General features: G+C 35.7%; 1 protein-coding gene, 2 long non-coding RNA genes and 1 other non-coding gene across 5 annotated transcripts in view; 2 read left to right on the forward strand and 2 right to left on the reverse strand.

Annotated features, from left to right (window-relative positions):
* Positions 1-1,421, forward strand: part of LOC127876773 (nicotinamidase-like) — a 55,483-nt gene extending 54,062 nt beyond the window's left edge. For both annotated transcript variants that reach the window (XM_052422245.1, XM_052422246.1), the window contains one exon: positions 1,052-1,421. In XM_052422245.1, coding sequence (XP_052278205.1) covers positions 1,052-1,159 — 108 coding nt within the window. In that variant the 3' untranslated portion in view covers positions 1,160-1,421. The remainder of the gene's footprint in view (positions 1-1,051) is intronic.
* On the reverse strand, positions 1,415-2,393 carry LOC127876804 (uncharacterized). The gene is made up of 2 exons (XR_008048091.1): positions 2,153-2,393; positions 1,415-1,591 (listed from the first exon to the last, which is right to left on the reverse strand). It is a non-coding gene; the product is annotated as an uncharacterized LOC127876804 (long non-coding RNA).
* A 5,056-nt stretch (positions 2,394-7,449) lies between these two features.
* LOC127876798 (uncharacterized) lies at positions 7,450-8,497 on the forward strand. Its single transcript, XR_008048086.1, has 2 exons — positions 7,450-8,086; positions 8,249-8,497. It is a non-coding gene; the product is annotated as an uncharacterized LOC127876798 (long non-coding RNA).
* A 6,578-nt stretch (positions 8,498-15,075) lies between these two features.
* Trnaq-cug (transfer RNA glutamine (anticodon CUG)) lies at positions 15,076-15,147 on the reverse strand. The gene has a single exon. It is a non-coding gene; the product is annotated as a tRNA-Gln (tRNA).
* Between the last annotated feature and the right edge of the window lie 11,387 nt (positions 15,148-26,534).

Consider the following 26,534-nt stretch of genomic DNA (forward strand, 5'->3'; position numbering starts at 1 on the left):
TGATTGTTTGCATGGAGGTGTGCTATAAAATTGTTTGTGTAGATAGCTTACGTGCTGACCAATGTTCAAGATTATTATTTTTTAAGTGATGTTGCAATTTTATTGTATTATCGGATAAATGTGCACATAAGAAAAGCGGTATGTATACTGTTATCGATACCATTCGGTTTATATGCATGTATTTGCGGATGACAACACGGCGTGGCAATATGCATGACCTATATTATAGGCTATACTATACCTGTTTTTTATAGCGCCCTGCAGTAAATGAGCTCAAAACTTATAGCGCTGATTCGTTTATAATGCTGTTTCGCGGCTTGGACTCCATTGACCGCGCTATATTGGATTTACAGTGTACATGTACACCTAGTTTGGGATTCAATTTTAGACCTGTTTGGTTAAGATCAAGGTTCTTGACAGGGAAATAGAAAATAGTTATGTTTTCTCTCTTGGAAATGAAGCCTTTTAAATTTGATTCAAAATATGTATCTAATAGGTAAATGGTTAAATAGAAAGTATTTTCTAAATAACTTGTGTTGGGATGCAGGTATTGCGCTTATATTTTGTGTGGTAAAAGTTTGCATCAAGACCTAGCCTAGGATTGCAGAATTATTGTCCCCTGCCGTAGAAACCAGAGGAGACTTATGGTTTGCGCTCTGTCTGTCAGTCAGTCAGTCTGTCTGTCACACTTTTCTGGATCCTGCGATAACTTTAAAAGTTCTTCATATTTTTTCATGAAACTTGAAACATGAATAGATGGCAATATGGAGGTTATGCATGTCATTTAATTTTGTTCCTACATAAAGAATTCTGGTTACTATGGAAACACATATATATATATATATATATATATATATATATATATATAATACTGACAATGGTGGAGTTTCACCAGTAGGGGACCACATTGCTTGGCAATCTCTTGTTAAAATTTATTTGTAATGTTTATCTTAAAAACCTGATTTCCTGATGTTTCTTGTACAGTTTTCAATATATTGCAATATGGTATATAGACTTACTGTATCACATCTAAAAGCAATCCGGGTTTCAGGTGAATGCCATAGTAACTGGGGAAGATCGACCAACACCTCTTGGGTTGCAGACTGCCAAAAATGTGGCCCTCGCACGAGAACTCGTAAACCGTGGAATTGTGAAATAATGTTGGCGCACGTGTTAGCTTCTCATCACACTACCAGATCTGATAAAATTCCATTACTACAAGATGTTTTGTATAATTTTTCACAATTATGTAACATCCACTTTATCTATTTATTATAGTTGTCATCAGGGTTCCCTCTGGGCTTTCAAAAGTTGTCGCCACTTACTTTCGCCAAATTTAAAAAGTTGTCGCCACACTGGGGCAACATTTGGGCAATGAAGATCATGTTATTATAATACACACAAAAACTGAGCATTTACAGTATGTTAAAGGAATTGATTTAATAACAGTAGTATTAATAATAACAACACATTTAACATTGTTAATTAAATAAAGGCACATTCAATCAGTTGTAACTCTTGTTGATTGACACCTTCTTAGCAGCCTGAATATGTTGCCACAGTTTTGGTGCTTCAGAAGCTTTGTGGTATTCTGAAAATACAAAAAGGGAAATATAATATTAATATAATACAAATAATAATCAATGAATGTAAAGTATATAAATAATATAAATGTGTGCTAGCATATGATCTACTACATAGAGCCCTTAACACAACAGTCAAATAAAATAAGCATTTGTGTATATCAAATGTCAAATTGATTTCCATGTGCTAAACTATGTTTACCTTTTTTTTTAAGGTACATCCGGAAGTGAATGAATTGATAAGTGTTGAGGATATAAAGAGTTCACACAGCATAGATTGTGTGTTGGAAATCATATTGAAGGAAATGAAATTCTGATAAACAACTGTCTTTGTTTGGTTTTTGTTTGTTAGCTGGTGAACAATAGCGGTGGGAACGTTTGCATTTTGAATGAGTCTCAAAATAAGCAGCATCTAATGTTCACTTTCTAAAAGTCGTTTTACACTCTGAACTTGCCATTTTGACGAGTGAAACAGCAATATGTTACCGTTTAAATAGAACCAATAGATGTAAAATGTTTTACTATTTTCTATAATTACACCGATTTTTCTAAAAACAATCGATACTTACCTTTTTGATTGTCATTGTTGTCAATTTAACAGTCTTGAATCTGCTTCGAACACTGTGACAAACACTTCACATTTAAGCGCAAAGTCGGTATATTTCAATATTGCCTTATCTCTGAAGCAATAAAACTGCCGACCAATTAAGATAACTTGCAACAACACCCCAGATAATCGCAATTATCACCATAACATTCCACTTTGCGGTAGTCGGCAGTCAGCACCACGCTCCATTGATTACAGCTGTATCGCTTTCACCATGGAAATCTATAGTATTACGACTGCCGTAAAGCGGCTGGTAATCACAGCGTCTTTTGTCATTTTAAGAAAATATGAACGCAGAAAAATGCCGATTTTTTTAAAATCGCCATTTACGAAATTTTGTCGCCAGATTTTTTATTTTGTCGCAATTGGCGCCAATGGCGATCGACAGCGGGAACCCTGGTCATGTTGTGTTAGATTGTAGAGTTTACAACCTCACCAGGCAAATCAATAAAAAGCAATAATTTGGATCACTTAATTTAAGTATACAGCATATCAAGGGTGTGATTGTTTCTTCTATTGTAAAGTTGTCTTCTTTAAAATGCATTATTTGAATACAATTAGTGCGTAAAATGTTTGATCATCTGTGAAATCTTTTAAGTTTGTTTTGTTAAAAAGGTTCGACTTTCTGTATTTATGTCTGTATTTATTGTTCTTATGAAGTGACATGCACAATTCCTCGAGATCTAGTCATTTATCAACCAATTTACTCAGGAAATGCTAATGTAATGACAGTGTAGGTTTTTCATGGTAGTGTTTGACTCTGTTATTCTATATTTTTATAATACCGAATATAGTGATGGTTAGGAATTTTAGGTTTTAACATCCTACCATATTCTTTTCACACAATTAAATAAATTGAACATGTTATATTATTTTAGCATGTTTTTATTAGCTCACTTGAGCTGAGCTCAGGGTGAGCTTTTGTGATCGCCTTTTGTCCGTCGTGCAGCGTCAACATTTGCCTTATGAACACTCCAGAGGCCACATTTATTGTCCGATCTTCATGAAACTTGGTCAGAACATTTGTCCCATTGATACCTTGACCGAGTTCGAAACTGGGTCAAAAACTAGGTCACTAGGACAAAAAAAGAAAAACCTTATGAACACTGTAGAAGTCACATTTGATGTCCAATCTTCATGTTACTTTTTCAAAATGTTTGTCTAAATGATATGTTGATTAAGTTCAAAAATGGTTCCGGTCCGTTGAAAAACATGGCCGCCATAGGGCAGGGCAGTATTTCTTATATGGCTATAGAGAAACCTTGTGAACACTCTAGAAGTCACAATTTTTGCCCAATCATCATGAAACTTGGTCAAAACATTGGTTTCATTGATATCTCCGGCGAGTTCGAAAATGGTCCAGATCGGTGAAAAACATGGCCGCCAGGGGGCGGGGCCCTTTTCTCTATATGTATATAGCGAAAACATGTGAACACTCTGGAAGTCACATTTTTGGTCCAATCTTCATGAACTTTGGTCAGAACATTTGTTTTCTGGATATGACAGTTGAGTTCCAAAATCGTCCAGATCGGTGGAAAAACATGGCCGCCAGGGGGTCGGCAGTTTTCTTTATATGTATATAGTGAAAGCATTTGAACAGTCTAGTTGTGATAAGCCATAGTGTTAAAGAAAGATAACCTGTACATACTTTCTTATTGTTAACTAATAGTTAACCCCCTTGTATAAACCTGGGACTTCTTTCATAAAATGTGGTGTACATAAAGACAGTAGTTTGCATGCAATTTAATAAACCTATGTCATAAAATAACTGTACATGTACTAATGCACTGTAGAGCCTTATCTTGGATCTTTACTGATAAGCCAAGTTAAACCTACAAACTGTGTTATGGTGTATTTAGCAGACTACTGTGCTATGAAACTGTTTGCATGGCAACCTTGTTATTTGGCATTTTTTAAATTAGAAAGACTTTTGATTGAAATAACTTTTGTAAATTCTTCTTATTTTTTACATTTGAGTCACTGGAGTTTTCCACTCTCCTTAAATTTTGTTCCTTAGATTAAGTTAGACTTATTTTATAAACAAAAATTTTGAAGCAACTTCTAGGCTAACAGTAACTAATATTTATATTAGTTTTTTTGACAGATTGTGAACTTCTTTTTACGTTCACGAAGGTATTTGCTGTATTTGTTCATTTTTAACGATGCATAGATTCTTTAGACTAAAGTTAGTTATTTTTAACCAGGTTTTCCGAAGGAAAAAACTGGTTATTACATTGGCGAATGCGGGCGGGCTGGCTGGCGGGCGGGCGGAACAAGCTTGTCCGGGCCATAACTTTGTCGTTCATTGTGAGATTTTAAAATCATTTGGCACATTTGTTAACCATCATTAGACGGTGTGTCGCGCGAAAAAATTACGTCAATATCTCCAAGGTCAAGGTCACACTTTGAGTTCAAAGGTAAAAAATAGCCATAAATGAGCTTGTCTGGGCTATAACTATGTCATTCATTATGAGATTTTAAAATCATTTGGCACATTTGTTCACCATCATGGGACGGTGTGTCGCACGAAAGAATCACGTCATTATCTCCAATGTCAAGGTCGCCACGACTAAAAATAGATTTATTTTAAAACAAACTTACAAAGGGGGTTACTTTTGTTTGTTCATTTCAAAAGTTCAGTTTGAGTTGTCTGCCTTTATCAGATTTTTTTTCACAATGAAAACCTGGTTTTGTGACAATTTTGTCCCTTGTCATTAAAGCTGCTTTGGTTTTCACTTATAGAATAATTCTTTGAGTGTATTCAGGCGTATCTGACTGGACGCCTTTAGTTAATTGAATTATAACCAGTAAGTGTGTTAGAAATAAGCGTTCTTTAATTAGACTCGATAAATATTTCCGTATTACATAAGTGCTCACACAGTTACATAACTCGTAACCGTCCCGTGACCGGTTCACTTGCATATGCGAACGAGACCGCACTACCACAGTTGTTTATAGTAAAACATTGTGAATACTTTTAGTCACATTTTTAGTTCAATCTGAATGACACTTGCTGATCTTCACACATGGTGACAATCTTTATGAGCATAATATTTTTTGCTCATGGTGAACTTTTGTGATCACCTTTTGTCAATTGTCTGTCTGCCGTTGTGCGTCATGAATATTTGCCTTGTTAACACTGTTGAGGCCACATTTATTGTTGGATCTTCATGAAACCGTTTTAGAAGATTTGTTCCAATAACATCTTGGATGAGTTCAAAAATGGTTCCAGTCTGTTGAAAAACATTTCCGCCATGGGGCCATTTGTTGTTTATTCTTCATGAAACTTGGTTAGCACATTTGTTCTATTGATATCTTGGGCTGCAAAGAACAGGTCATTTCTTTTTATCTCAGGTGAGCGACTTTGGGCCTTTCAGGCCCTCTTGTTGATGAATTTAGCTCAGCCAATCTTTGGCTATCGTGTACGTCCCGTACAGGAATTCCTGAAAGGGACAACTTGCTAGTCCCTTATTGGAGGTGAGAAATGTTTGCTCTTCAACAGTCATGTATGTCTGCCCAGCCATCCATTTAACTCTGGATCCTGTGATTTATCTAAAAGTACTGAAAAATAGTGGATGAAACTTGTTGTATTTATAAAGGGCAATATAATGAATATACACAACCTTTCTTATAAACAGTGGTTGAATTACAGGTCACTGTTACTAAATATAGAACAGCACTTAATAATGTAATTAAATGCAAAAGAGTAATAATCTTAAAACTTGTTATAGGTTGGTCATTTGTCCATATGGTAGGTCCTTCCATTGGTCATCTCTTCCTCTGTCTGTGCATGCGTAAATAACTAGAAAAACATATTCAATATTATTACAAAACTGTGATGACAGGATTATGCATGACACTGAATGTTCCCAGAGGTCAAATGCCAGGTAATTTGTTACTAATAATAGATTGACATGCTACACGGCATTACCTCAAAATGTACATAACTTAAGATGTAATCATACAATCATCCTTGTATCCTGGTTCATAATCACACATGAAAAGCAATGTGAGATTTTTGTACCAAGTTTTTTGTCACCAAAGGTCAAGCATTCTAGTCATAATATTGTGATATGGTAAACTTTAGCCCCTCTCTGGGTACACTGTGCTAAATAAGTTGTACACTTGTAAAAACGATGATAATTATGTTCCTTATTGGGATTGAACACTTAAAATTATTATATTCTGAATTGTCTAAAGTGTGTGTATTTAAAAAAGGCTACTTTCAATGGTCTTAATGTCATGTTGTATTATCATATTCAAACAAAATGTGTACAGTATTTTCTGCTGGTAGGAAAAGGGGCACGGGGACAATCGGCTCATAAAGCTTTATTGCTTTTCTGGACAATGGGCACCTCATAAATGTGCCGTCCTGGACAATATGCATCTATTTAATTGTCACCTGCACAATTGGCACCCAATTAATGTGTCAACCCAGACAATCCTTTGAAGGCTTTTGTTCATTATACACGTAGTTGTTGTAATACAACCTTTTAACACCTCTATGATTGATGATGAATTCCATTTTTAGCTCGACTATTATATATGAAATATATATAGTGGAGCTATCCTACTCACCCCGGCGTCGGCATTGCCATTCCAGTTTGCGTGCAAATGTTAAAGTTTGCGTACTACCCCAAATATTTTCAATGTCCTTTGACATATTGCTTTCATATTTTGCATACTTGTTTACCAACATTACCCCAACCTATAAACAAGAGCAGACAACTCTATGAAGCATTTTGTAATAATTATGGCCCCTTTTCCACTTATAATATGCAGCAATTGTTAAAGTTTACGTACTACCCCAAATATTTTCAATGTCCTTTCACATATTGCTTTCATATTTTGCATACTTGTTTACCAACATGACCCCAACCTATAAACAAGAGCAGACAACTGTATCAAGCATTTTGACAGAATTATTATTATTATTGAAAGATAATTTAATAAATGACCACACCCCACATTATACCCCCCTCTCAACCCCCCCCTCTCAACCCCCCCTCCTCCCCCCCCCCAATTTTATTTTTTTATTTTTCCTTTTTTTATTTTTTAAAATATTGTCTCATAAATTATTGAATATGAACCATTCCCCATGATGGCTAACGTTATACTGTCAAGCACTTGAATAGTCGAGCGCTGTCCTCTAACAGCTCTTGTTTCTAATGAAATGATTCCATTTTCTTTCTTCTAATTAAACTTTTTTTTCATTTGCAGTTCTTTTTTTGTGAAAAAATAAATAATTTGCAGCAATGAAAAATTTAGTAAAATGTTTTATAAGGGAAAAAAGAGTTGCATGACCTTTAAAAATGGTACACTTTGATTTATACACAACAATATACAAAGGCTAAAAAAAATTGTATTGTTATCGTATATGTATCGTGGCAAATGTTCAGTATGAAAGAATGATTGTCTGGGGCTTGAAAATATCAGATGGCAGTTCAAAAAATGGCAATTATCCAGGGAGGAAAAATAAGACGGGAGCTGATTGTCTAGGTGGACAATTTAATGGGTCGCCAATTGTCCTGGTCGAAAAAAAAAAGAGGTGCTAATTGTCTGAGGAAGTAAAAATCTGCAGGGAGCCGAATGTCTGGTTGCTGTGTGGAGGGATACATTGTTTTATATTTTGGCTTTGTTTGACAAAAGCATTCCATTAAGTACCAGCTAGGCCACAACACAATATTTATTAACCAGGTTTTCCGAAGGAAAAAACTGGTTATTAGATTGGCGAATGCGGGCGGGCTGGCTGGCTGGCTGGCTGGCGGGCTGGCGGAATAAGCTTGTCCGGGCCATAACTATGTCGTTCATTGTCAGATTTTAAAATCATTTGGCACATTTGTTCACCATCATTGGACGGTGTGTCGCGCGAAATAATTACGTCGATATCTCCAAGGTCAAGGTCACACTTTGAGTTCAAAGGTCAAAAATGGCCATAAATGAGCTTGTCCGAGCCATAACTATGTTGTTCATCGTCAGATTTTAAAATCATTTGGCACATTTGTTCACCATCATTGGACGGTGTATCGCGCGAAATAATTACGTCGATATCTCCAAGGTCAAGGTCACACTTTGAGTTCAAAGGTCAAAAATGGCCATAAATGAGCTTGTCCTGGCCATAACTATGTCATTCATTGTGAGATTTTAAAATCATTTGGCACATTTGTTCACCATCATGGGACGGTGTGTCCCACGAAAGAATCACGTCAATATCTCCAATGTCAAGGTCGCCACGACTAAAAATAGATTTAAAAAAAAAAAAAAAACTTACAAAGGGGGTTAATTTTTTTTGGTCATTTCAAAAGTTCAGTTTGAGTTTTCTCCCTTTATCAGATTTTTTTTTCACAATGAAAACCTGGTTTTGTGACAATTTTGTCCCTTGTTAGATGTTTGTTTGATTTGCAGCACCTAAAATGTATAATATTAAAAAATATATATTGTAAAATGTATTGCGCTTGCATGAACTACTTTACCTTGCGCACAAATTTTTAAAAAGCAGTTTTTGTTTTTTCTATTCATTTTGGTTTAGCCTAAATGTTTAAGAACACAGACTTTTTATGTTTTGTTAAACTGTTGATACTACCAAATGACAGAAATTAGTAAGCTGAATGTGCTTGGCAGAAATTTTAACCATATGTATTAACAATAACGTTTACTATTCTGTGCCTTGTGCTAGTTATATAAAAAATGGAATGATTTGCTAGTTTTGTGCTTTCTTTCTCTGAAGTTTGATAGCAGAATTAAATTGCATCAATTTGTTGTGGCATTGTATATTTGTCCCTGTTTAAACTTTTGCATAGTTGATATTCCACAGTTTACAAGGTGAATGTAACATGCAAACTTTAAACAGATTATTTAATCTTTTTTTTCGTGTTTATGTTTTGGCGTTTGTGCATTTATATGATATTCAGATAACAATTTATTGTGCCTAACTATATATAATAGTAAACATGATTTATATTCTGTTTAAGGATGTATGGAAGTATGTGTATAATGACTATTGAAGAGTAAAAGAGCATTACCCCGGTATGACAGATTTTTTCATTTTTAGCTCTACTGGCTGAAGGCCTGAAGAGCTTATGTCATGGCGTGGTTTCCGTTGTCTGTCCGTGCGTGCGTGCGTTATACTTTTTCTTGTTTACGCGATAAAGTCCACAGTTTTCATCTTATTCTTTTCAAACTTGTTCAGTGTTTTTATATTAATGAAGACTCGAACCCTATTGAAAATGGGTTACATCAGAGCAAAAAGGCCAGAATTATCTCCCCTTGAATTTGAGAAAATTGTTTACGCAATAAGGTCCACAGTTTTCATCCAATCATTTCCCAACTTGCACAGTGTCTTTATCTGAATGATGAGTCAAACCCTATTGAAAATAAGCAATATCGGAGTTATAAGTCCAGAATGATCTCCCCTTGAATTTGAGAAAAAAATGAAAATTCATTTTTTTTATGTGATTAAGTCCATAATTTTCATCCAATTCTTGGCAAACTTGCACAGTGTCTTTCTATCAATGAGGACTCAAACCCTTTTTTAAAAAGAGCAATATCGAAGCAAAAAGTCCAGAATGACATCCCCTTGAATATGCGAAAATTTTGAAATCCCGCTTGTTTACGCAATTAATTCCACAGTTTTCATCCAATTATTTCCAAATTTGCACAGTATCTTTATATCAATGAGTACTTGAACCCTATTGAATATGAGCAGTATCGGAGAAATAAGTACACAATAATCTCCCCTTAAATTTGAGAAAAATCTTGTTTGCGCGATTAAGTACACAGTTTTCATCTTATTCTTTCCAAACTTGCACAGTGTTTATACCAGTAGAGCAATTCAGGCCCTCATGGGCCTCTTGTTTTAAGTATGCCATCACATTTCGTTATTTGACAGGTTTAAAGATCTAAACAAAAGAGCTCAAGTATAAAAACAAGGAAAATGATTTTTAAACAAACAAATAAAAAAAAATGCTCTCACTGTTATTTGAGGCCAGGACCTCAGTATTCCAAGGCTGTTATGCTTTAGTGGTTACCATTTTTCATTGGTTATGACATACAGAAGGCTTTTCCCCAAGCCCTTTAAGCACAAAGGTGCCAGGTGGATGAAATTTCCCATTTAGGGGTGCCACTTCGCCTGAATATCAGAATCTGATATTTAATTTCCAAGTCAGTGGTACCCCTTTTGTTTTTTAAAGCCCAAACATCATTCATTATGTGGTTGTTTAGATCTGAAGTTATGTAGAAATTAATATAGGACACATGAAATTTAGAATTAAAGTGAACCATGTTTCCAACTAAGGATCTACACCCCTGTTCTTTAATAAAAGTCCTTTGGAAAGGTCTGATGTATGACTTTGTATGTGTGCATAAATATAATGTTCTCTATGTGTTATGATTTCAATCTCTCAACATTTAACTTCTGTACGTATTACTGAAATATACATACAATATACCAGTATGTATTATTATATTCATCATTTATTCTCAAATTCTTGTGCAAATAGTTCTAATTTTTGACTGTGAATCAATACATTTTTGTAAAAAAAAATCATTTAATTTTAATTTGTGTGTGCATACATTAGTTCACTTTGATATTTTCTATAGCTTGTTGTAAAAGATGGTGTGAAAGCATGTATTAAATATAAACAGTTCAAAATATTTTAAACACACTCTTTGAAGTTTTTATAAAATGGACATGATATAAAATCAGCTTATTAGTTGGCAAGTTTTGTTGTTGGACATAATGTGTGTGTAATTTGTTGTTGGACATAATGTGTGTGTTATTTGTTGTTGGACATAATGTGTGTGTTATTTGTTGTTGGACATAATGTGTGTGTTATTTTACACAATAATTGATCATATTATTATAAAGCAGTGTTAAAACAATTGGTTGACCAAATACTGTTATTTATCCCAACAATTGGTTGACCAAATACTGTTATTTATCCCAACAATTGGTTGACCAAATACTGTTATTTATCCCAACAATTGGTTGACCAAATACTGTTATTTATCCCAACAATTGGTTGACCAAATACTGTTATTTATCCCAACAATTGGTTGACCAAATACTGTTATTTATCCCAACAATTGGTTGACCAAATACTGTTATTTATCCCAACAATTGGTTGACCAAATACTGTTATTTATCCCAACAATTGGTTGACCAAATACTGTTATTTATCCCAACAATTGGTTGACCAAATACTGTTATTTATCCCAACAATTGGTTGACCAAATACTGTTATTTATCCCAACAATTGGTTGACCAAATACTGTTATTTATCCCAACAATTGGTTGACCAAATACTGTTATTTATCCCAACAATTGGTTGACCAAATACTGTTATTTATCCCAACAATTGGTTGACCAAATACTGTTATTTATCCCAACAATTGGTTGACCAAATACTGTTATTTATCCCAACAATTGGTTGACCAAATACTGTTATTTATCCCAACAATTGGTTAACCAAATACTGTTATTTATCCCAACAATTGGTTGACCAAATACTGTTATTTATCCCAACAATTGGTTGACCAAATACTGTTATTTATCCCAACAATTGGTTGACCAAATACTGTTATTTATCCCAACAATTGGTTGACCAAATACTGTTATTTATCCCAACAATTGGTTGACCAAATACTGTTATTTATCCCATCATCAGACGTGCATTGTCGAAATAAACCACTGTGGAATAAACTTTCCTCTATTTCAGCAGTGCTGAAATATAGCTGTCATGCGCGGCGAAGAATGGTCATATTACTCGGAATCAACTATAAAGTAATCATTTTAGGTAAAATCGAATCAGATTCAACAAAACAAACAATTTGATACCACGATATTATATATTTTTAACACATAATGCAACTCAAAAAGCAAAAAAACATTATTCACAAATATTAAGTGCGCCTACTTGTGACGTCATTATTAACACGTCATAAGGCACAATGCATGTTCTTTCACGCTAAAGCTGCAGTTGTTTAGTGTTTTTTTTCATTATTTCTTAAAAATCGGGGACGTAGAGGTATGATAAACAGAAAAAAAGGTTAGTTACTGATCTCTTTGTAATGTATTAGGCTCGGCACGATTAAAATAATGAAACAATGTTTGCTTAAAATAACTTTGGGATTTTCCGTGTAGTTTGATTTTCCTATTCTATTTTTAAAGAAATAATTTACGACTAAAGAAATTGATGGGATAAATCGAATACTAGGTCTGTGCCGAATAAAGCAAAGTTTATTTTGCTTGGCATGAAAATCTGAACCTCTCGCCAAGGCTCTTGGTTCAGATTTTCTAAGCCTCGCAAAATAAACTTTGCTTTATTCGGCACCGACCTAGTATTCTCTATATCTTATATAATACTGTTATATCTTATATGAAAGTGTGTAAATTGTGTCTTATAATGTAATGTTAGTTATTTGATATCATCTAGTTGTTGTTTTACTGTAATTTAATTATAATGAAATAATTGTGTTTGTTTCTGGGCTCAAAATGGGTTCTCCACATTGGATCAAGATTGGCACTGTTTGCATTTAATAAAGTCTCCATATACTCCCACCTGTTTGAAGTGACATTGACTGTAAGTTTGAAGTAGTTTGATGTTAAAATTATCTAAATTCTCAGGCTTTCTAAAATATGTTTAATATTGGTTGATAAAGAAATAAATATCTATGTGATGATTGCATATACATGTGCAGGTTATGCATTGGTTTGCTTTTTTTTTATAGAGAACTCTATTTAGTATATTTGTTAGATAAACTGTGATTACCTCCCTTAAGTTTCATTGTCATCTAGTGTTAGGCAGTGTAAGTCCTTTAACTTTTTTATATAATGATCACAAGCTTCGTGTTATTATTCTAATCAATGTTTTAGCGGTGTTGTATTTTTTAGTATATTTTTATTGATAAATTAATGTTTCACACATACTAATATTTATTGTATATAATACAATGGAATAAATTTGAAAAACAATTGATTGTGTTATGACTCATGGATAATTATTTATCATCACTTATGACTACAGTTTTACAGATAATAATTGTTGGTTTCATTTTGTGTGGATTATCAGTCATGTGTATTTGTTCACTAGTTAAAATTGCTATATATTGGTAAAGCCAAGGACATAACCAGTGAATCATTTAGGCAGCATTGATTTCGTTAGTCAAGAATAGCTCTTGAATCTTTCATTGTTAATACTCTTTTCGCCATAAGATCAATCATACTAGAACGATTACAACATTTTGCATCTGGTTGCAACATGTGTACCAACATTTGAGGTTCGCTCTGTGAAATGGGGGTTTTAATGCAAGTGCGTAAAGTTTCGTCCCAGATTAGCCTGTGCAATCCACACAGGTTAATCAGGGACGACACTTTCCACCAAAACTTGATTTTTTCAGAGAAAATACTTTCTTACGCACATGCATTACACCCCCTTTTCACTGAGATCGGCCCATTTTATTGCTATGGATAACTAAATTAATGTAGTGGACACCAGAAGGTGCTTTCTTAAAAGGGAACAGGTGCATATGTCTAGTCCAAACATTTGAAAAGCACTCTCTGAAAACAGTTTATTTAATGTGCAGTTAGTATCATCCAAGATTAGCCTGTGCAGTCCACGCAGGCTAATAAAGAATGACATATTCCGCATTTATTGTATGTTCGATTTTGATCAAGTCTCTTATTATAAAACCATTGAAGGCAGAAAGTGTCACAGAATGCACAGGCTAATTTGGCACAACTCTTTACACACCACACATGAAACCTTTTTTCACAGAGCAAGACTCGTGCATCATTTTCACTCTTTGCTGGAGGCATGTTGGCGATTGAGAATTGCCCATCAAATATAAAATTGAATCCCGTCAAACTGTGACCTTGACTAAGGTGTGTGGGAAAATATAAGTAATTTTTATTGAATGAAAATAATGATAAAAATCTTTCCAAGTTAAAGCTGTGCTAACATATAACGAGTACATTGAATTAGTCAAAATCATTTGCTGTGTCCGCTATCAAGCCATGCAAGGTTTGTTGGTCCCTGTTGTGGAGGTAATGTCCCCTGATGAGTGGTAATGCTAGGTTTACATCTGGCCACGATTACCACGATGTCCTTGATTCCAGAGCATCGTGGCGAACGTAACAGAGCGTGGAGTCGAATCGGGGTGTTCGTGGCGGAGCGTAATGGAACGTGGTTGAATCGGGGACATCGTGGGCATCAGGACAGTTTTTAAATCAAACTTAAATTTCACCACAATTGCCCCGATTCATTTTCTAATATCAAATCGTTGGTCAAATCGCAGGAGATCGCAACAAAGCGGCTTTGTCGAGGGGGATCTTAACAGGACGTAACGGAACGTGGTGGAGCGTGGATGCCAATCGTGTTGATCGCAACAAAGCGTAACAGAACGTGATGCAAATAGTGGGCTCGATCGTAGCAACAAAACGTGCTGATTTCGTAAGAAAGTGTAACAGAACAAGGGGTATACCATTTAATCGTAGAGATCCCCGATTTTTTAGCCTCTGGCTAATCGGGGAGATCGTGGCCAGATGTAAACTTAGCATAAGTGTATCTGGGGCTACTTTGCTCTGATATATCCTATGACCTATTGTCCCTGATCAATATTAATTATATGTGAATCGAAAACTTAAATAATTTTTACCTTAGAAAATCGATCATGTGTTTGCATTTATAATTTAGGCAGTTTTTTAAAGTTAAATGGTTGAATAAATAAAGTCAAACAATAATAATCGCACAAGAATACCAATTTATCATTAAGCATGTTACAATTATCAATTAATTATTTCCAATTTTTCATTTTTTTTAATGACCACTAAAGGCACAAATCATTTACTAAATTAATAAAATGACAAAATAAAAGTTAAAAAGTATGAGGTTCCACCGAGATTTGAACTCGGATCGCAAGATTCAGAGTCTTGAGTGCTAACCATTACACCATGGAACCTTGATGACAATGGAGGATAATACTCTGTAAATATAACCAATACAGTCGCTGTTAGACCGAATCTATAAATAGGAACTAATCGGCGTAGTTCTGGTCTGGAAAACCCCAAGGGTATCCCTACCAAATATGATGTGACGTCATTTGTCAACATACTAAATCTAAAATTAACTGTCGGCGGCATTGTGGTCATGAGTCAGTGATCGCGATACCACCTACAAAATTACGGTAAACTACAAGATTTCCCACCGCTGTCACTGCAAATATTAATCTTTATATTGATGTACATGAATTAGAGGATAACACCATTTATAAAAATACTTCAGAAAGTTTTCGTGTAATTTGTTATTGTTCTATAAACTCGTTTGACAGTTGTGTCAACAAAAGATTGCAAAAGGGGTGTGTACTGGTACTGAGCCGTGACAAGGGGAATTTGAGGTAGGTGGGGCTCGATGAGTGTGAAGGATGTACGAGACACTTGTTTTCATATTTGTTAACATTTTATCTGTAACTGTGTATTGCGAAATCATTTAAAGTATGTTAGTGTATGTTAGAATAATCGATTTACTTGGAAACATTATTACAGGTAAGTCAGCTGATAGTGTACACATGTACAGAATACAGTACAGTATACTTATACTGTTACTTTATTGTGTGTGCAGTATATATTAACGATTTGTTGTTTGTATTATACGAAATAAATGCATAGCCTTATTAAGATATATTCATGCAAATGATCGAATTTGTTTAATGTATGCATTAATAATAAATGAAAGATTAATGGAAGTATCTACTATTCAATGATTATAAATCCTACATTTCAACGTACATTACCTAACCCCTTGACAATTGATCAATTAGGACATGCATACTGGAGTTGCTTGCATTCAAGGCGAGGTGACATTTCTCTGCAAATTAAGTGTGATTAGAGAGCTTGTTATTCTGTTGAAGTTGCCTGCAATCACAAAAGATGTTATCCTTATTAAGCACACAGGTTACACCTAAAAAGAGGTTTAATAACATATGACCAAAAACCTTGCATGACTTAAAAGTGGACAGTGTTGCTCTTAGCATAATACCTATTTGCACATGATGCAACTCGTGTATTAAATATTAGATAATTAGAAGATTATAACATCAGCTGGAGGTAAAATTCATATGAAATACAGATTATATATGCCTCTTTGTGATCATTATTAAATGAAGGTAACATTACATCCTCTGCAGTAATAGTCATTTTTATGCTATCATCTGACGTGGTTTATCACAGCAAGCATGTAATTGTGGAGAAATAGACAGTTTTATTGAGTCATTATTGATGACATTCTGCACACAGTTTTTGCATTTGTCACATTACCTGTACATTTAATTGCATGAGTTGAGCTAATGTTTACTGTGCACTGCAAATGAAGTACATTCATTAAAATCTGCCTCTCACACCCTCGGGCCATGTTGAAGGTGTTTAATGGACATCATCATTTGGAAAATGTTGCAGTTTAATTAAGTATAAAAGTTTGAATAAGTTTCTCTGATAGCTATAACTGCCATAAACTGGCAAGTACTAACGTAAAATTTAAAGTTGATTTCTCTGTCTATGTTGACTGCCTTAAATGGGCAAATATAACCCAAGTATGAATTATAGGTGGGCGTCACTTTCATACAGGGTATCTAATATGCTTAGATTTCTGATCTGGGATGAAGATGAAATAATATACTAAGAGTACAGCATGATGATAACAATGTTTACATTTTTAGGGTTCAAGGATTGTTTGAAGACTGAACAGTTCAAATTTCAGTTAATAACACAATTAATCACAACAATACAGTTTGGGCCTGAAATATGCTGTTTAAACTGAAATGCAAAAATGCCATCGAATACCTGTTAGAGCAATACTTATGAAACTGTATATAAATGAATTAACTTTATATGCTTGGGTGCTAAAAGCATAACATATTTTACAAATCATATGAAATGTGACTGGTTGAAAACCTGTTTAGTTGGAAATTATGCACTCATCTGAGACCAGGTTGTTTATGTAAAGCAAAAAGAGATGAAGATCAGATTGGTTCAGTTATGACATTTTCCACAGTATATTCAACCTGTTGGATGTTTTTTTCTCATGAAATATGATCACGCAAATTATTTGTTTGAGCAACTCATAAACAGTTAAGTTTGTGGCAAGCCTATCCATTTTAGCATTGTGATTGTGTTTCTGAATGTGTAACTGCACAGTTGTAAACAGTCTATCCAGCCTGAAGCACTTAAATAAATATCAGTGAAGTTATTCAACCATTATGCAAAATGTTTTTTTCTGTGGCTCTTCACAAATGCCCCAGTTTTGTGACCAAAATACACCTTGAAGGTGATTATAATTGCCCTGGGTTTATAAATCTGATTGATCACAATAAATGTCAATATGCGTCTTAATATTGTGAGCTTACTCAAATGATTGATATAAATGCTATAAATGCTTTAAATGGATTAACAATACATTGTACAATACAGCCGCCCACACATATGAGGTTATGTACTGGATTTGCCAATTAGCACTGTGTCTGCCTCTCTGCAATCTGTCTGTCTGGCCATATTTTCAAATTTGTCCCCCACATTTCTTTAACATACACCATTAAAACTTCAATGCATTGTTCCATATGTTTTGAAGTTGTGCATATATTATTTTTGTCTTCATATGTTATAACTTACAATAGTCACCTGCCACTTTTTAAGTATGAAATTCTGTATCATATTTGTTATTTCTAGAAAAGACAGTATTAGCCAAAAAATGTCTTCCCTCAAAGTCCAGATTTGATATGTTATATTGTGTAATGGTCCTCTGATAAGTTTCTTGATTTTTATGAAATTATATGACCAAAATAACTAAATGCTTTGAAACCACAAGACCGTCTGATTGAATATTGTGAATGTTAGATTGTACTATGGTTCTCTACAAAATTTGTTTAAGTCATGTCCCGGAGGCCACAATCTGGTTATGCCCAATAGTCAAATATGTCTTATAAACTACTTGCTACAAAAAAAGCAGCATAGAGGGTGAGGGGTTGGCGGGGGATTCGTCACTACAGTACACTTTGCCCGGAGCATGAGTTTGTACATCATGGATGGATGTTCAAATAGCTTGCCATAAGCGATTGGCATAATGAGACAGAGTGTGAAGTGAAAAAACAAGGTCACTAGGTTTTAGGTTAAGGTCTCAGTTTAAGGTCGAAGTTTTCATTCAAGGTCAAAGACTGAATTCAGGAAATTTGTATTTGGCAACTTGTCGGGGACATGACTATGTCAAGGATGAATGGATTTTCCATAAACAAGGCAGAAATAATCAATATGCTGCATGAGACAGAGTGTTGCATGCAAGAACCAGGTCGCTAGGTCCTTGGTTAAGGTCACAATTTATGGTCATAGGTCAACACACGGTATTTCCAACATTACGGTTGGATTGTCATGTGCCTTGCCATAAACTTATATGATAATGGGACGGATGAGGCTCGCAAGAATGAGGTCTCTAAGTCTGTGTGTGTATGTCAAAGTTTATGAGGTCCTTTATATACCATAAATTGGACATGTGCAAAGGTTTAGCTCATAATTATGTACATTTTTAAAATGACGTGGGAAACAATAAAAATGTTTTGTCTAAGTTAACTACCACTTGTTTGTGTAACATTCACAAACATGATGGTGGTCACAGTCATTATTTACAGTTTAGGTGAATAAATTTTCCTTGACAACAAATCAAACTGCCATGAATGTGCAAAAAAGGATGTGGTTTTCTGTACACCATGGCTATTATATTTCATTTCACTGAGCCCTGTTTACTCAATACTACTATAACTCATTGTATTTATGATATTAACCAGAATTGAGACAGGTACTTGTGAACTTGATAGCTTTATTGGAATACAACTGTTTCACATTTGTTCATCTTTTTGAAGCGCTTTCAAAAGTTTTGACTCTTAAAGGGGCCTTTTCACAGATTTTGGCATTTTTTAACTTATTCATTAAATGCTTTATATCGATAAATGTAAACATTGGATCGTAACAGCTCCAGTAAAAAATCAAGAATAAAATTTAAAAAAGGAAAAGAACATTGCCCGGTCCAGGTTTCGAACCAGTGACCCCTGGAGACCTGCCAGAGTCCTGAAGTAAAAACGCTTTAGCCTACTGAGCTATTCCGCCGAGTACACAGAGTTGACGTATTTTATACATTATATAAGCAATTTTCGTAGTTTAACAAAATTTAACGACAAAAACAGAACTCTCCAAATTATTCAATCGTTTCGCGTTGCAACGCTTAATAATTTTTAGGTTTTAAAATCGTCAAAAGATGCATATAATGGCTATATTAGAGCATGGTAAATGTTCAGTATTACTGTTTCCTCACAAATATCATAACTAAAACGAAAATTTGCGAATCTGAAACAACTTTTTTCAATTTTGTCAATTTACCAAAGCGTGAAAAGATCCCTTTAAGAACCATGACTCTTAAGAACTAGATGCACATTATAAATAATAAATTGTGTTTTCGATAAGGAAGTTGATATTGATATTGTTTCAGTACTTGCATGCCAAGTTGTAAGATAAACTCTACTCAAGGATAACTTAGACTAGTTGATATAACATGGTTAATAAATGCCTTAAAGGGGCCTTTTCATGTTTTGATAAATTGAAAAAATAAAAAATAAAACGCTATTTTTTTGTTTTAGATATGATATTTGTGAGGAAATAGTAATACTGAACATTTACCATGCTGTAAAATATCCTTTTTATGCATCTTTTGATGATTTGAAAACGTGAAAATTATAATTAAGCATTGCAACGCAAAACGAATGAATAATTTGGAAAGTTCTGTTGTTGTCGTTATTTTTTTGGGAAACTACGAAGATTGCTGATATAAGTAAACAACTTCAGCCGCTAATTTCATGAGCACGGTTGACACACAAAACTTACATGCAAAACGTCGGGCTTGTATCTCATAACCTTCTTAGAATCGGACGAGTAAACATCCAAAGATGCCAAGAAATGGCAAAAAGGCGACTGATACTGCTAAAACTAGTAAAAAATCCATGATGATTGAAGTGATTAGTGAACAACAATGTTTGATGTTTTTATCCTCAAAGTTTCAATAAACGACCGTTCACGAGTTTGTACGACTGTAGTACGACCATCACGATCTGGTCGAGTGAAGATCTGGTGGCGATCGAGCTGAGGTCCACTTGGTTGAGCTGAGATCGTATAGGGCTCGCGTATAGGTTGAGATGATCGAGCAGAAATCGGAAAGATGGTTGAGTGGACGTCGTGAATGAGTCGTGTGGGGGTAGTGTGTTATCAACAATAGGTCGAGAAGAAGTCGTGTATACCCTTTTTAGTCGAGCTTGGTCGGGTTTGGTTGGGAAATTTTGGTGATCGGGATGATCGAGTTGATCGGATCGGCAGTGGGAACCCACCTTTAAACAGTGCTGATATGACTCCTGCTTATGATCCTTATGTGGGCGTATAGCACAGATATGATATGAAAATGCTTTAAGTTACAACATTTCAAGGTTTAGTGCTCAGTTATGGTACAGTTTTAATATTTTATAAAGAATAATTTATAACTTAAAGATAATATCTGTTCATCTGCTCTTTATTATCCCCACATTTTTCAGAGAAAAAGTGGGGATATTGTATTGATGTGCGTCTGTCCATCCGTCCGTCCGTCCTGGCCACCTGCTCCTCCTACACTATTAGCACCTGAACCTTGAAACTTACATACATGGTAGCTATGAGCATATGTGCGACAGTGACAGTGACGGAATTTCGATCTGACCCCTGGGTCAAAAGTTATGGGGGTTGGGGCGGGGCCAGGTCAGAGATTTTCACTCATTTTTTAATGTTATTTGACATTAACTTCTTCATTTCTGCACTGATTTACTTCAAATTGATACTGAGCCTCTCTTATGATACTAAGGTCAATCTTAACTATGTATGGCCCCATAACCAACCCTGGGGCGCCCCGGCCACAGAGGCCACGCCCACCCATAATTGCCTTTTACTATAATTTCTTCATTTCTACACCAATTTACTTCAAATTGATACTGAACCTCTCTTATGACAATACGGTCAATCTCAGCTATGCATGGCCCCATTTTCAACCCTAGGGCAAACCCGCCCACATAGGCCACACCCACCCAAAATTGTCTTTTACTATAATTTCTTCATTTCTACACCGATTCACTTCAAATTGATACTGAACCTCTTTTATGACAATACGTTCAATCTCAACTATGCATGGCGCCATTACCAATCCTGGGGTGCCCCGCCCATAATAGGCCACACCCACCCAAAATTGTCTTTTACTATAATTTCTTCATTTCTACACCGATTTTCTTCTAATTGATACTGAGCTTCTCTTATGACAATACGGTCAATCTCAACTATGTATGGCCCCATTACCAACCCTGGGGCGCCCCGCCAATAATAGGCCACACCTACATAGGCCACGCCCACCCAAAATTGCCTTTTACGATAATTATGCCCCCCTTCGAAGAAGAGGGGGTATATTGCTTTGCTCATGTCGGTCTGTCGGTCGGTCGGTCTGTCGGTCCGTCCACCAGGTGGTTGTCAGACAATAACTTAAGAACGCTTGGGCCTAGGATCATGAAACTTCATAGGTACATTGATCATGACTCGCAGATGACCCCTATTGATTTTGAGGTCACTAGGTCAAAGGTCAAGGTCATGGTGACCAGAAATAGTAAAATGGTTTTTGAATGATAACTCAAGAACGCATACGCCTAGGATCATGAAACTTCATGGGTAGATTGATCATGACTTGCAGATGACCTCTATTGATTTTGAGGTCACTAGGTCAAAGGTCAAGGTCACGGTGATCTGAAATAGTAAAATGGTTTCCGGATGATAACTCAAGAACGCATATGCCTAGGATCATGAAACTTCATGGGTAGATTGATCATGACTCGCAGATGACCCCTATTGATTTTGAGGTCACTAGGTCAAAGGTCAAGGTCGGGATGACACGAAATAGTAAAATGGTTTTCCCATGATAACTCAAGAATGCTTTTACCTAGGAACATGAAACTTCATAGGTACATTGATCGTGACCCGCAGATGACCCCTATTGATTTTCAGGTCACTAGGTCAAAGGTCAAGGTCATAATGACAAAAATCGTATTCACACAATGGCTGCCACTACAACGGACAGCCCATATGGGGGGCATGCATGTTTTACAAACAGCCCTTGTCTTGTTTCTTCATTTCTACACCGATTCTCTTCAAATTGATACTGAACCTCTCTTATAACAATACAGTTAATCTCATCTATGCATGGCCCCATTACCAACCCTGGGGCACCCGCCCACATAGGCCACTCCCACCCAAAATTGCCTTTTACTATAATATCTTCATTTCTGCACCGATTCACTTCAAATTGATACTGAACCTCTCTTATGACAAAACAGTCAATCTCAACTATGCATTGCGCCATAACCAACCCTGGGGCGCCCCGCCCACATAGGCCACGCCCACCCAAAATTGCCTTTTACTATTATTTCTTCATTTCTACACTGATTTACTTCAAATTGATACTGAACATCTCTTATGACAATAAAGTCAATCTCAACTATGTATGGCCCCTTTACCAGCCCTGGGGCGCCCCGTCCATAATAGGCCACACCCACCCAAAATTGTCTTTTACTATAATTTCTTCCATTTCAAACATGCGGCGTGGGGATACGCGTTGGCCTCTGCCGCGCCATTTCTAGTTTGTTTTATAAATTCACCTGTAAATCAGCTATGAAGAGTTCACAATTTTAGATAAAAATGTAGTGAAGTTATAGTGAAGTTAGTATTATCAAACATGTTTTTCTGTTTAATTTATGTTTTGATATGAGCCTATTACATATGTATATATTTAAATCCGTTTAATATATTAAAGTTTAATGAATGCAAGAATTTTTTTTTAAATGAGATTCGACAGAAAATGATTGATGGATAAATGCAAAGATGTAAAGCAAACAAATATTTCATTTCATGCTGGAGAATTGTAATTGGATTTGGATATATTTTAAATGTACCGTCACACAATCTTTGTGGGCAATGGATTTCCTATGTCAGTATCCATTACACAAATTCACTTCAAATATTTGTTATTTCATGTCGCTGGGGAAAGAAACATGACAAACTAATCATTGCTGTTCAGTTTTGTAATGTGATGCGCTGTAGTGTCTGTTGAATACATAAACAATAAGTTAATAAAGGTAATATCCCCCCCCCTGCCTGTGATTATGTTGCAAGCTGTGGCTTAATTATCTTGGTTAAATTTAGAAACACAACTGGTGAAATGAGAGAATTTGTACTTAAAAATACCAATTCAGATGCGAGATTATCATGTTTAATGGTCTTGTGTTATGATATTATTTTATTTAAGTATTACACGGATTACATTAGAATTAACAGCAATGACAATTCTTACAGTATTTTGACAGCACAGACAAACACAGACAGCATAGCAAATTCAAATTAAAGGATAAGAATTTTTACTAAATGTTGATGATTGTCATCCACTTTGTCTCAATACTAATTTTTTTTTTTGAAAGTTTATTGCTGCTGCATATTTAAGGGCGTCATTCTCTAGTGGTGGGCCCCTATTAATTTCCATCCCTTAGTATTTTGTGTAACCTTAACCCATTTATGCCTAGCGTCTAGAAAGAAGGCCTTTGCAAACAGCGTAGACCCAGATGAGACGCCACATCATGGGTCTGCGCTGTTTGCTTAAATGAATTTCTGTATGAAATATTCTAAATATAGAAATAAATATACTAGACATCCCTCATTTTGGAAATAAATTGATCCAATTTAGAAGGATGGGAGAGTCCACTAGGCATAAATGGGTTAATGTACCTAGCTGATATAACTAATATGCATGGAAATGCTGTTTCTGAATATGTTACTTTCAAAAATTATATCAATGAAATATTGTCATACTTTACAGAATACAATAAGTATGGCAATACAATATCTGCCTGCATGCTTACAGGTAATAACTAGAAATGGCGCGGCAGAGGCCGATGCGTATCCCCACGCCGCATGTTTTACCCAGGGGAGCCCCATGGTTGGTAATGGGTCCATGCATAGTTGAGATTGACCGTATTGTCATAAGAGAAGTTCAGTATCAATTAGAAGTGAATCGGTGTAGAAATGAAGAAATTATAGTAAAAGACATTTTGGATGGGTGTGGCCTATTATGGGCGGGGCGCCCCAGGGTTGGTAAAGGGGCCATACATAGTTTAGATTGACCTTATTGTCATTAGAGATGTTCAGTATCAATTTGAAGTAAATCGGTGTAGAAATGAAAAATTATAGTAAAAGGCAATTTGGGGTGGGCGTGGCCTATGTTGGCGGGGCGCCGCAGGGTTGGTAATGGCGCCATGCATAGTTGAGATTGACTGTATAGTCATAAAAGAGGTTCAGTATCAATTTGAAGTGAATCGGTGTAGAAATGATGATATAATTGTAAAAGACAATTTTGGGTGAGTGTGGCCTATTATGGGCGGGGTGCCCCAGGGTTGGTAATGGGGCCATACATAGTTGAGATTGACCGTATTGTCATAAGAGAAGTTCAGTATCAATTAGAAGTGAATCAGTGTAGAAATGAAGAAATTATAGTAAAAGACAATTTTGGGTGTGTGTGGCCTATTATGGGGGGGCGCCCAAGGATTGGTAATGGGGCCTTACATAGTTGAGATTGACTGTATTGTCATAAAAGATGTTCAGTATCAATTTGAAGTTAATCAGTGTAGAAATGAAGAAATTATAGTAAAAGGCAATTTTGGGTGGGCGTGGCCTATGTGGGCGGGGCGCCCCAGGGTTGGTAATGGTGCCATGCATAGTTGTGTTTGACCGTATTGTCATAAAAGAGGTTCAGTATCCATTTGAATTGAATCGGTGTAGAAATGAAGAAATTATAGTAAAAGGCAATTTTGGGTGGGTGTGGCCTATGTGGGCAGGGCGCCCCAGGGTTGGTAATGGGGCCATGCATAGTTGAGATTAACTGTATTGTCATAGGAGAGGTTCAGTATCAATTTGAAGTGAATCGGTGTAGAAATGAAGAAATTATAGTAAAAGGCAATTTTTGGTGGGCCTGGCCTATGTAGGCAGGGCGCCCTAGGGTTGGTAATGGGGCCATGCATAGCTGAGATTGACTGTATTGTCATAAGAGAGGTTCAGTATCAATTTGAAGTAAATCGGTTTAGAAATGAAGAAATTATAGTAAAAGGCAATTTTGGGTAGGTGTGGCCTATGTGGGCGGGGTGCCCTAGGGTTGGTAATGGGGCCATGCATAGCTGAGATTGACGGTATTGTCATAAGAGAGGTTCAGTATCAATTTGAAGTGAATCGATGTAGAAATGAAGAAATTATAGTAAAAGGCAATTTTGGGTGGGTGTGGCTTATGTGGCCAGGGCGCCCCAGGGTTGGTAATGGGGCCATGCATAGTTGAGATTGACCTTAGTGTCATAAGAGAGGCTCAGTATTAATTTGAAGTAAATCGGTGCAGAAATGAAGAAGTTAATGTAAAATAACATTAAAAAATGAGTGAAAATCTCTGACCCGACCCCACCCCAACCCCCATAACTTTTGACCCAGGGGTCAGATCAAAATTCTGTCACTGTCACCGTTGCACATATGTTCATAGCTACCATGTATGTAAGTTTCAAGGTTCTAGTGCTAATAGTGTAGGAGGAGCAGGTGGCCAGGACGGACGGACAGACGCACATCAATACAATATCCCCACTTTTTCTCCGAAAAACGTGGGGATAATTTACATTCAAATTCCAGACATATTACAATAACTTTGGAATAATCTTATGACAATTGTAAGCAAATATTGAATTTGATTCTTATTGATATTGTAGCATGCTTGCAAAGCCAAACTGCAAACAAACACTGTACAAGTTTGTGAGCATGGTCCATGACTGTGTTTATTTACATACTTTGCATACTTCGCTTTTATGAAGATGTTATTTTACTGATCAAGATGATAAAGATAGTGTTTATGACTGTCATGCTATTGACAGTTGGAAGATAACTATTTTGACTGGCTAATACTGACCAAGACAGCCCAGTGACGCTATGAATATTTAGGTCATTTATTATTTATTATACCTGTGTGTCGATGTTAAAACAGCATGTGTGAAGCAGCGTTCAGATGAGATTTTATAGAATTTGAAAGTAGTCACATGATAATGTGTGCATTGGCAAAAATTTAGGGAATAAATAATATCTTTGGGATAACAAAAGTGATGGATTTGTAGTAAATAATATGTAACTGTTTTACTTAAAAGTATAAGAAAGAATACCAGCTTCTCTGCGCATTTAAACT

This window comes from Dreissena polymorpha, chromosome 4 (assembly GCF_020536995.1).
Source record: "Dreissena polymorpha isolate Duluth1 chromosome 4, UMN_Dpol_1.0, whole genome shotgun sequence".
Lineage (NCBI taxonomy): Eukaryota > Metazoa > Mollusca > Bivalvia > Myida > Dreissenidae > Dreissena > Dreissena polymorpha.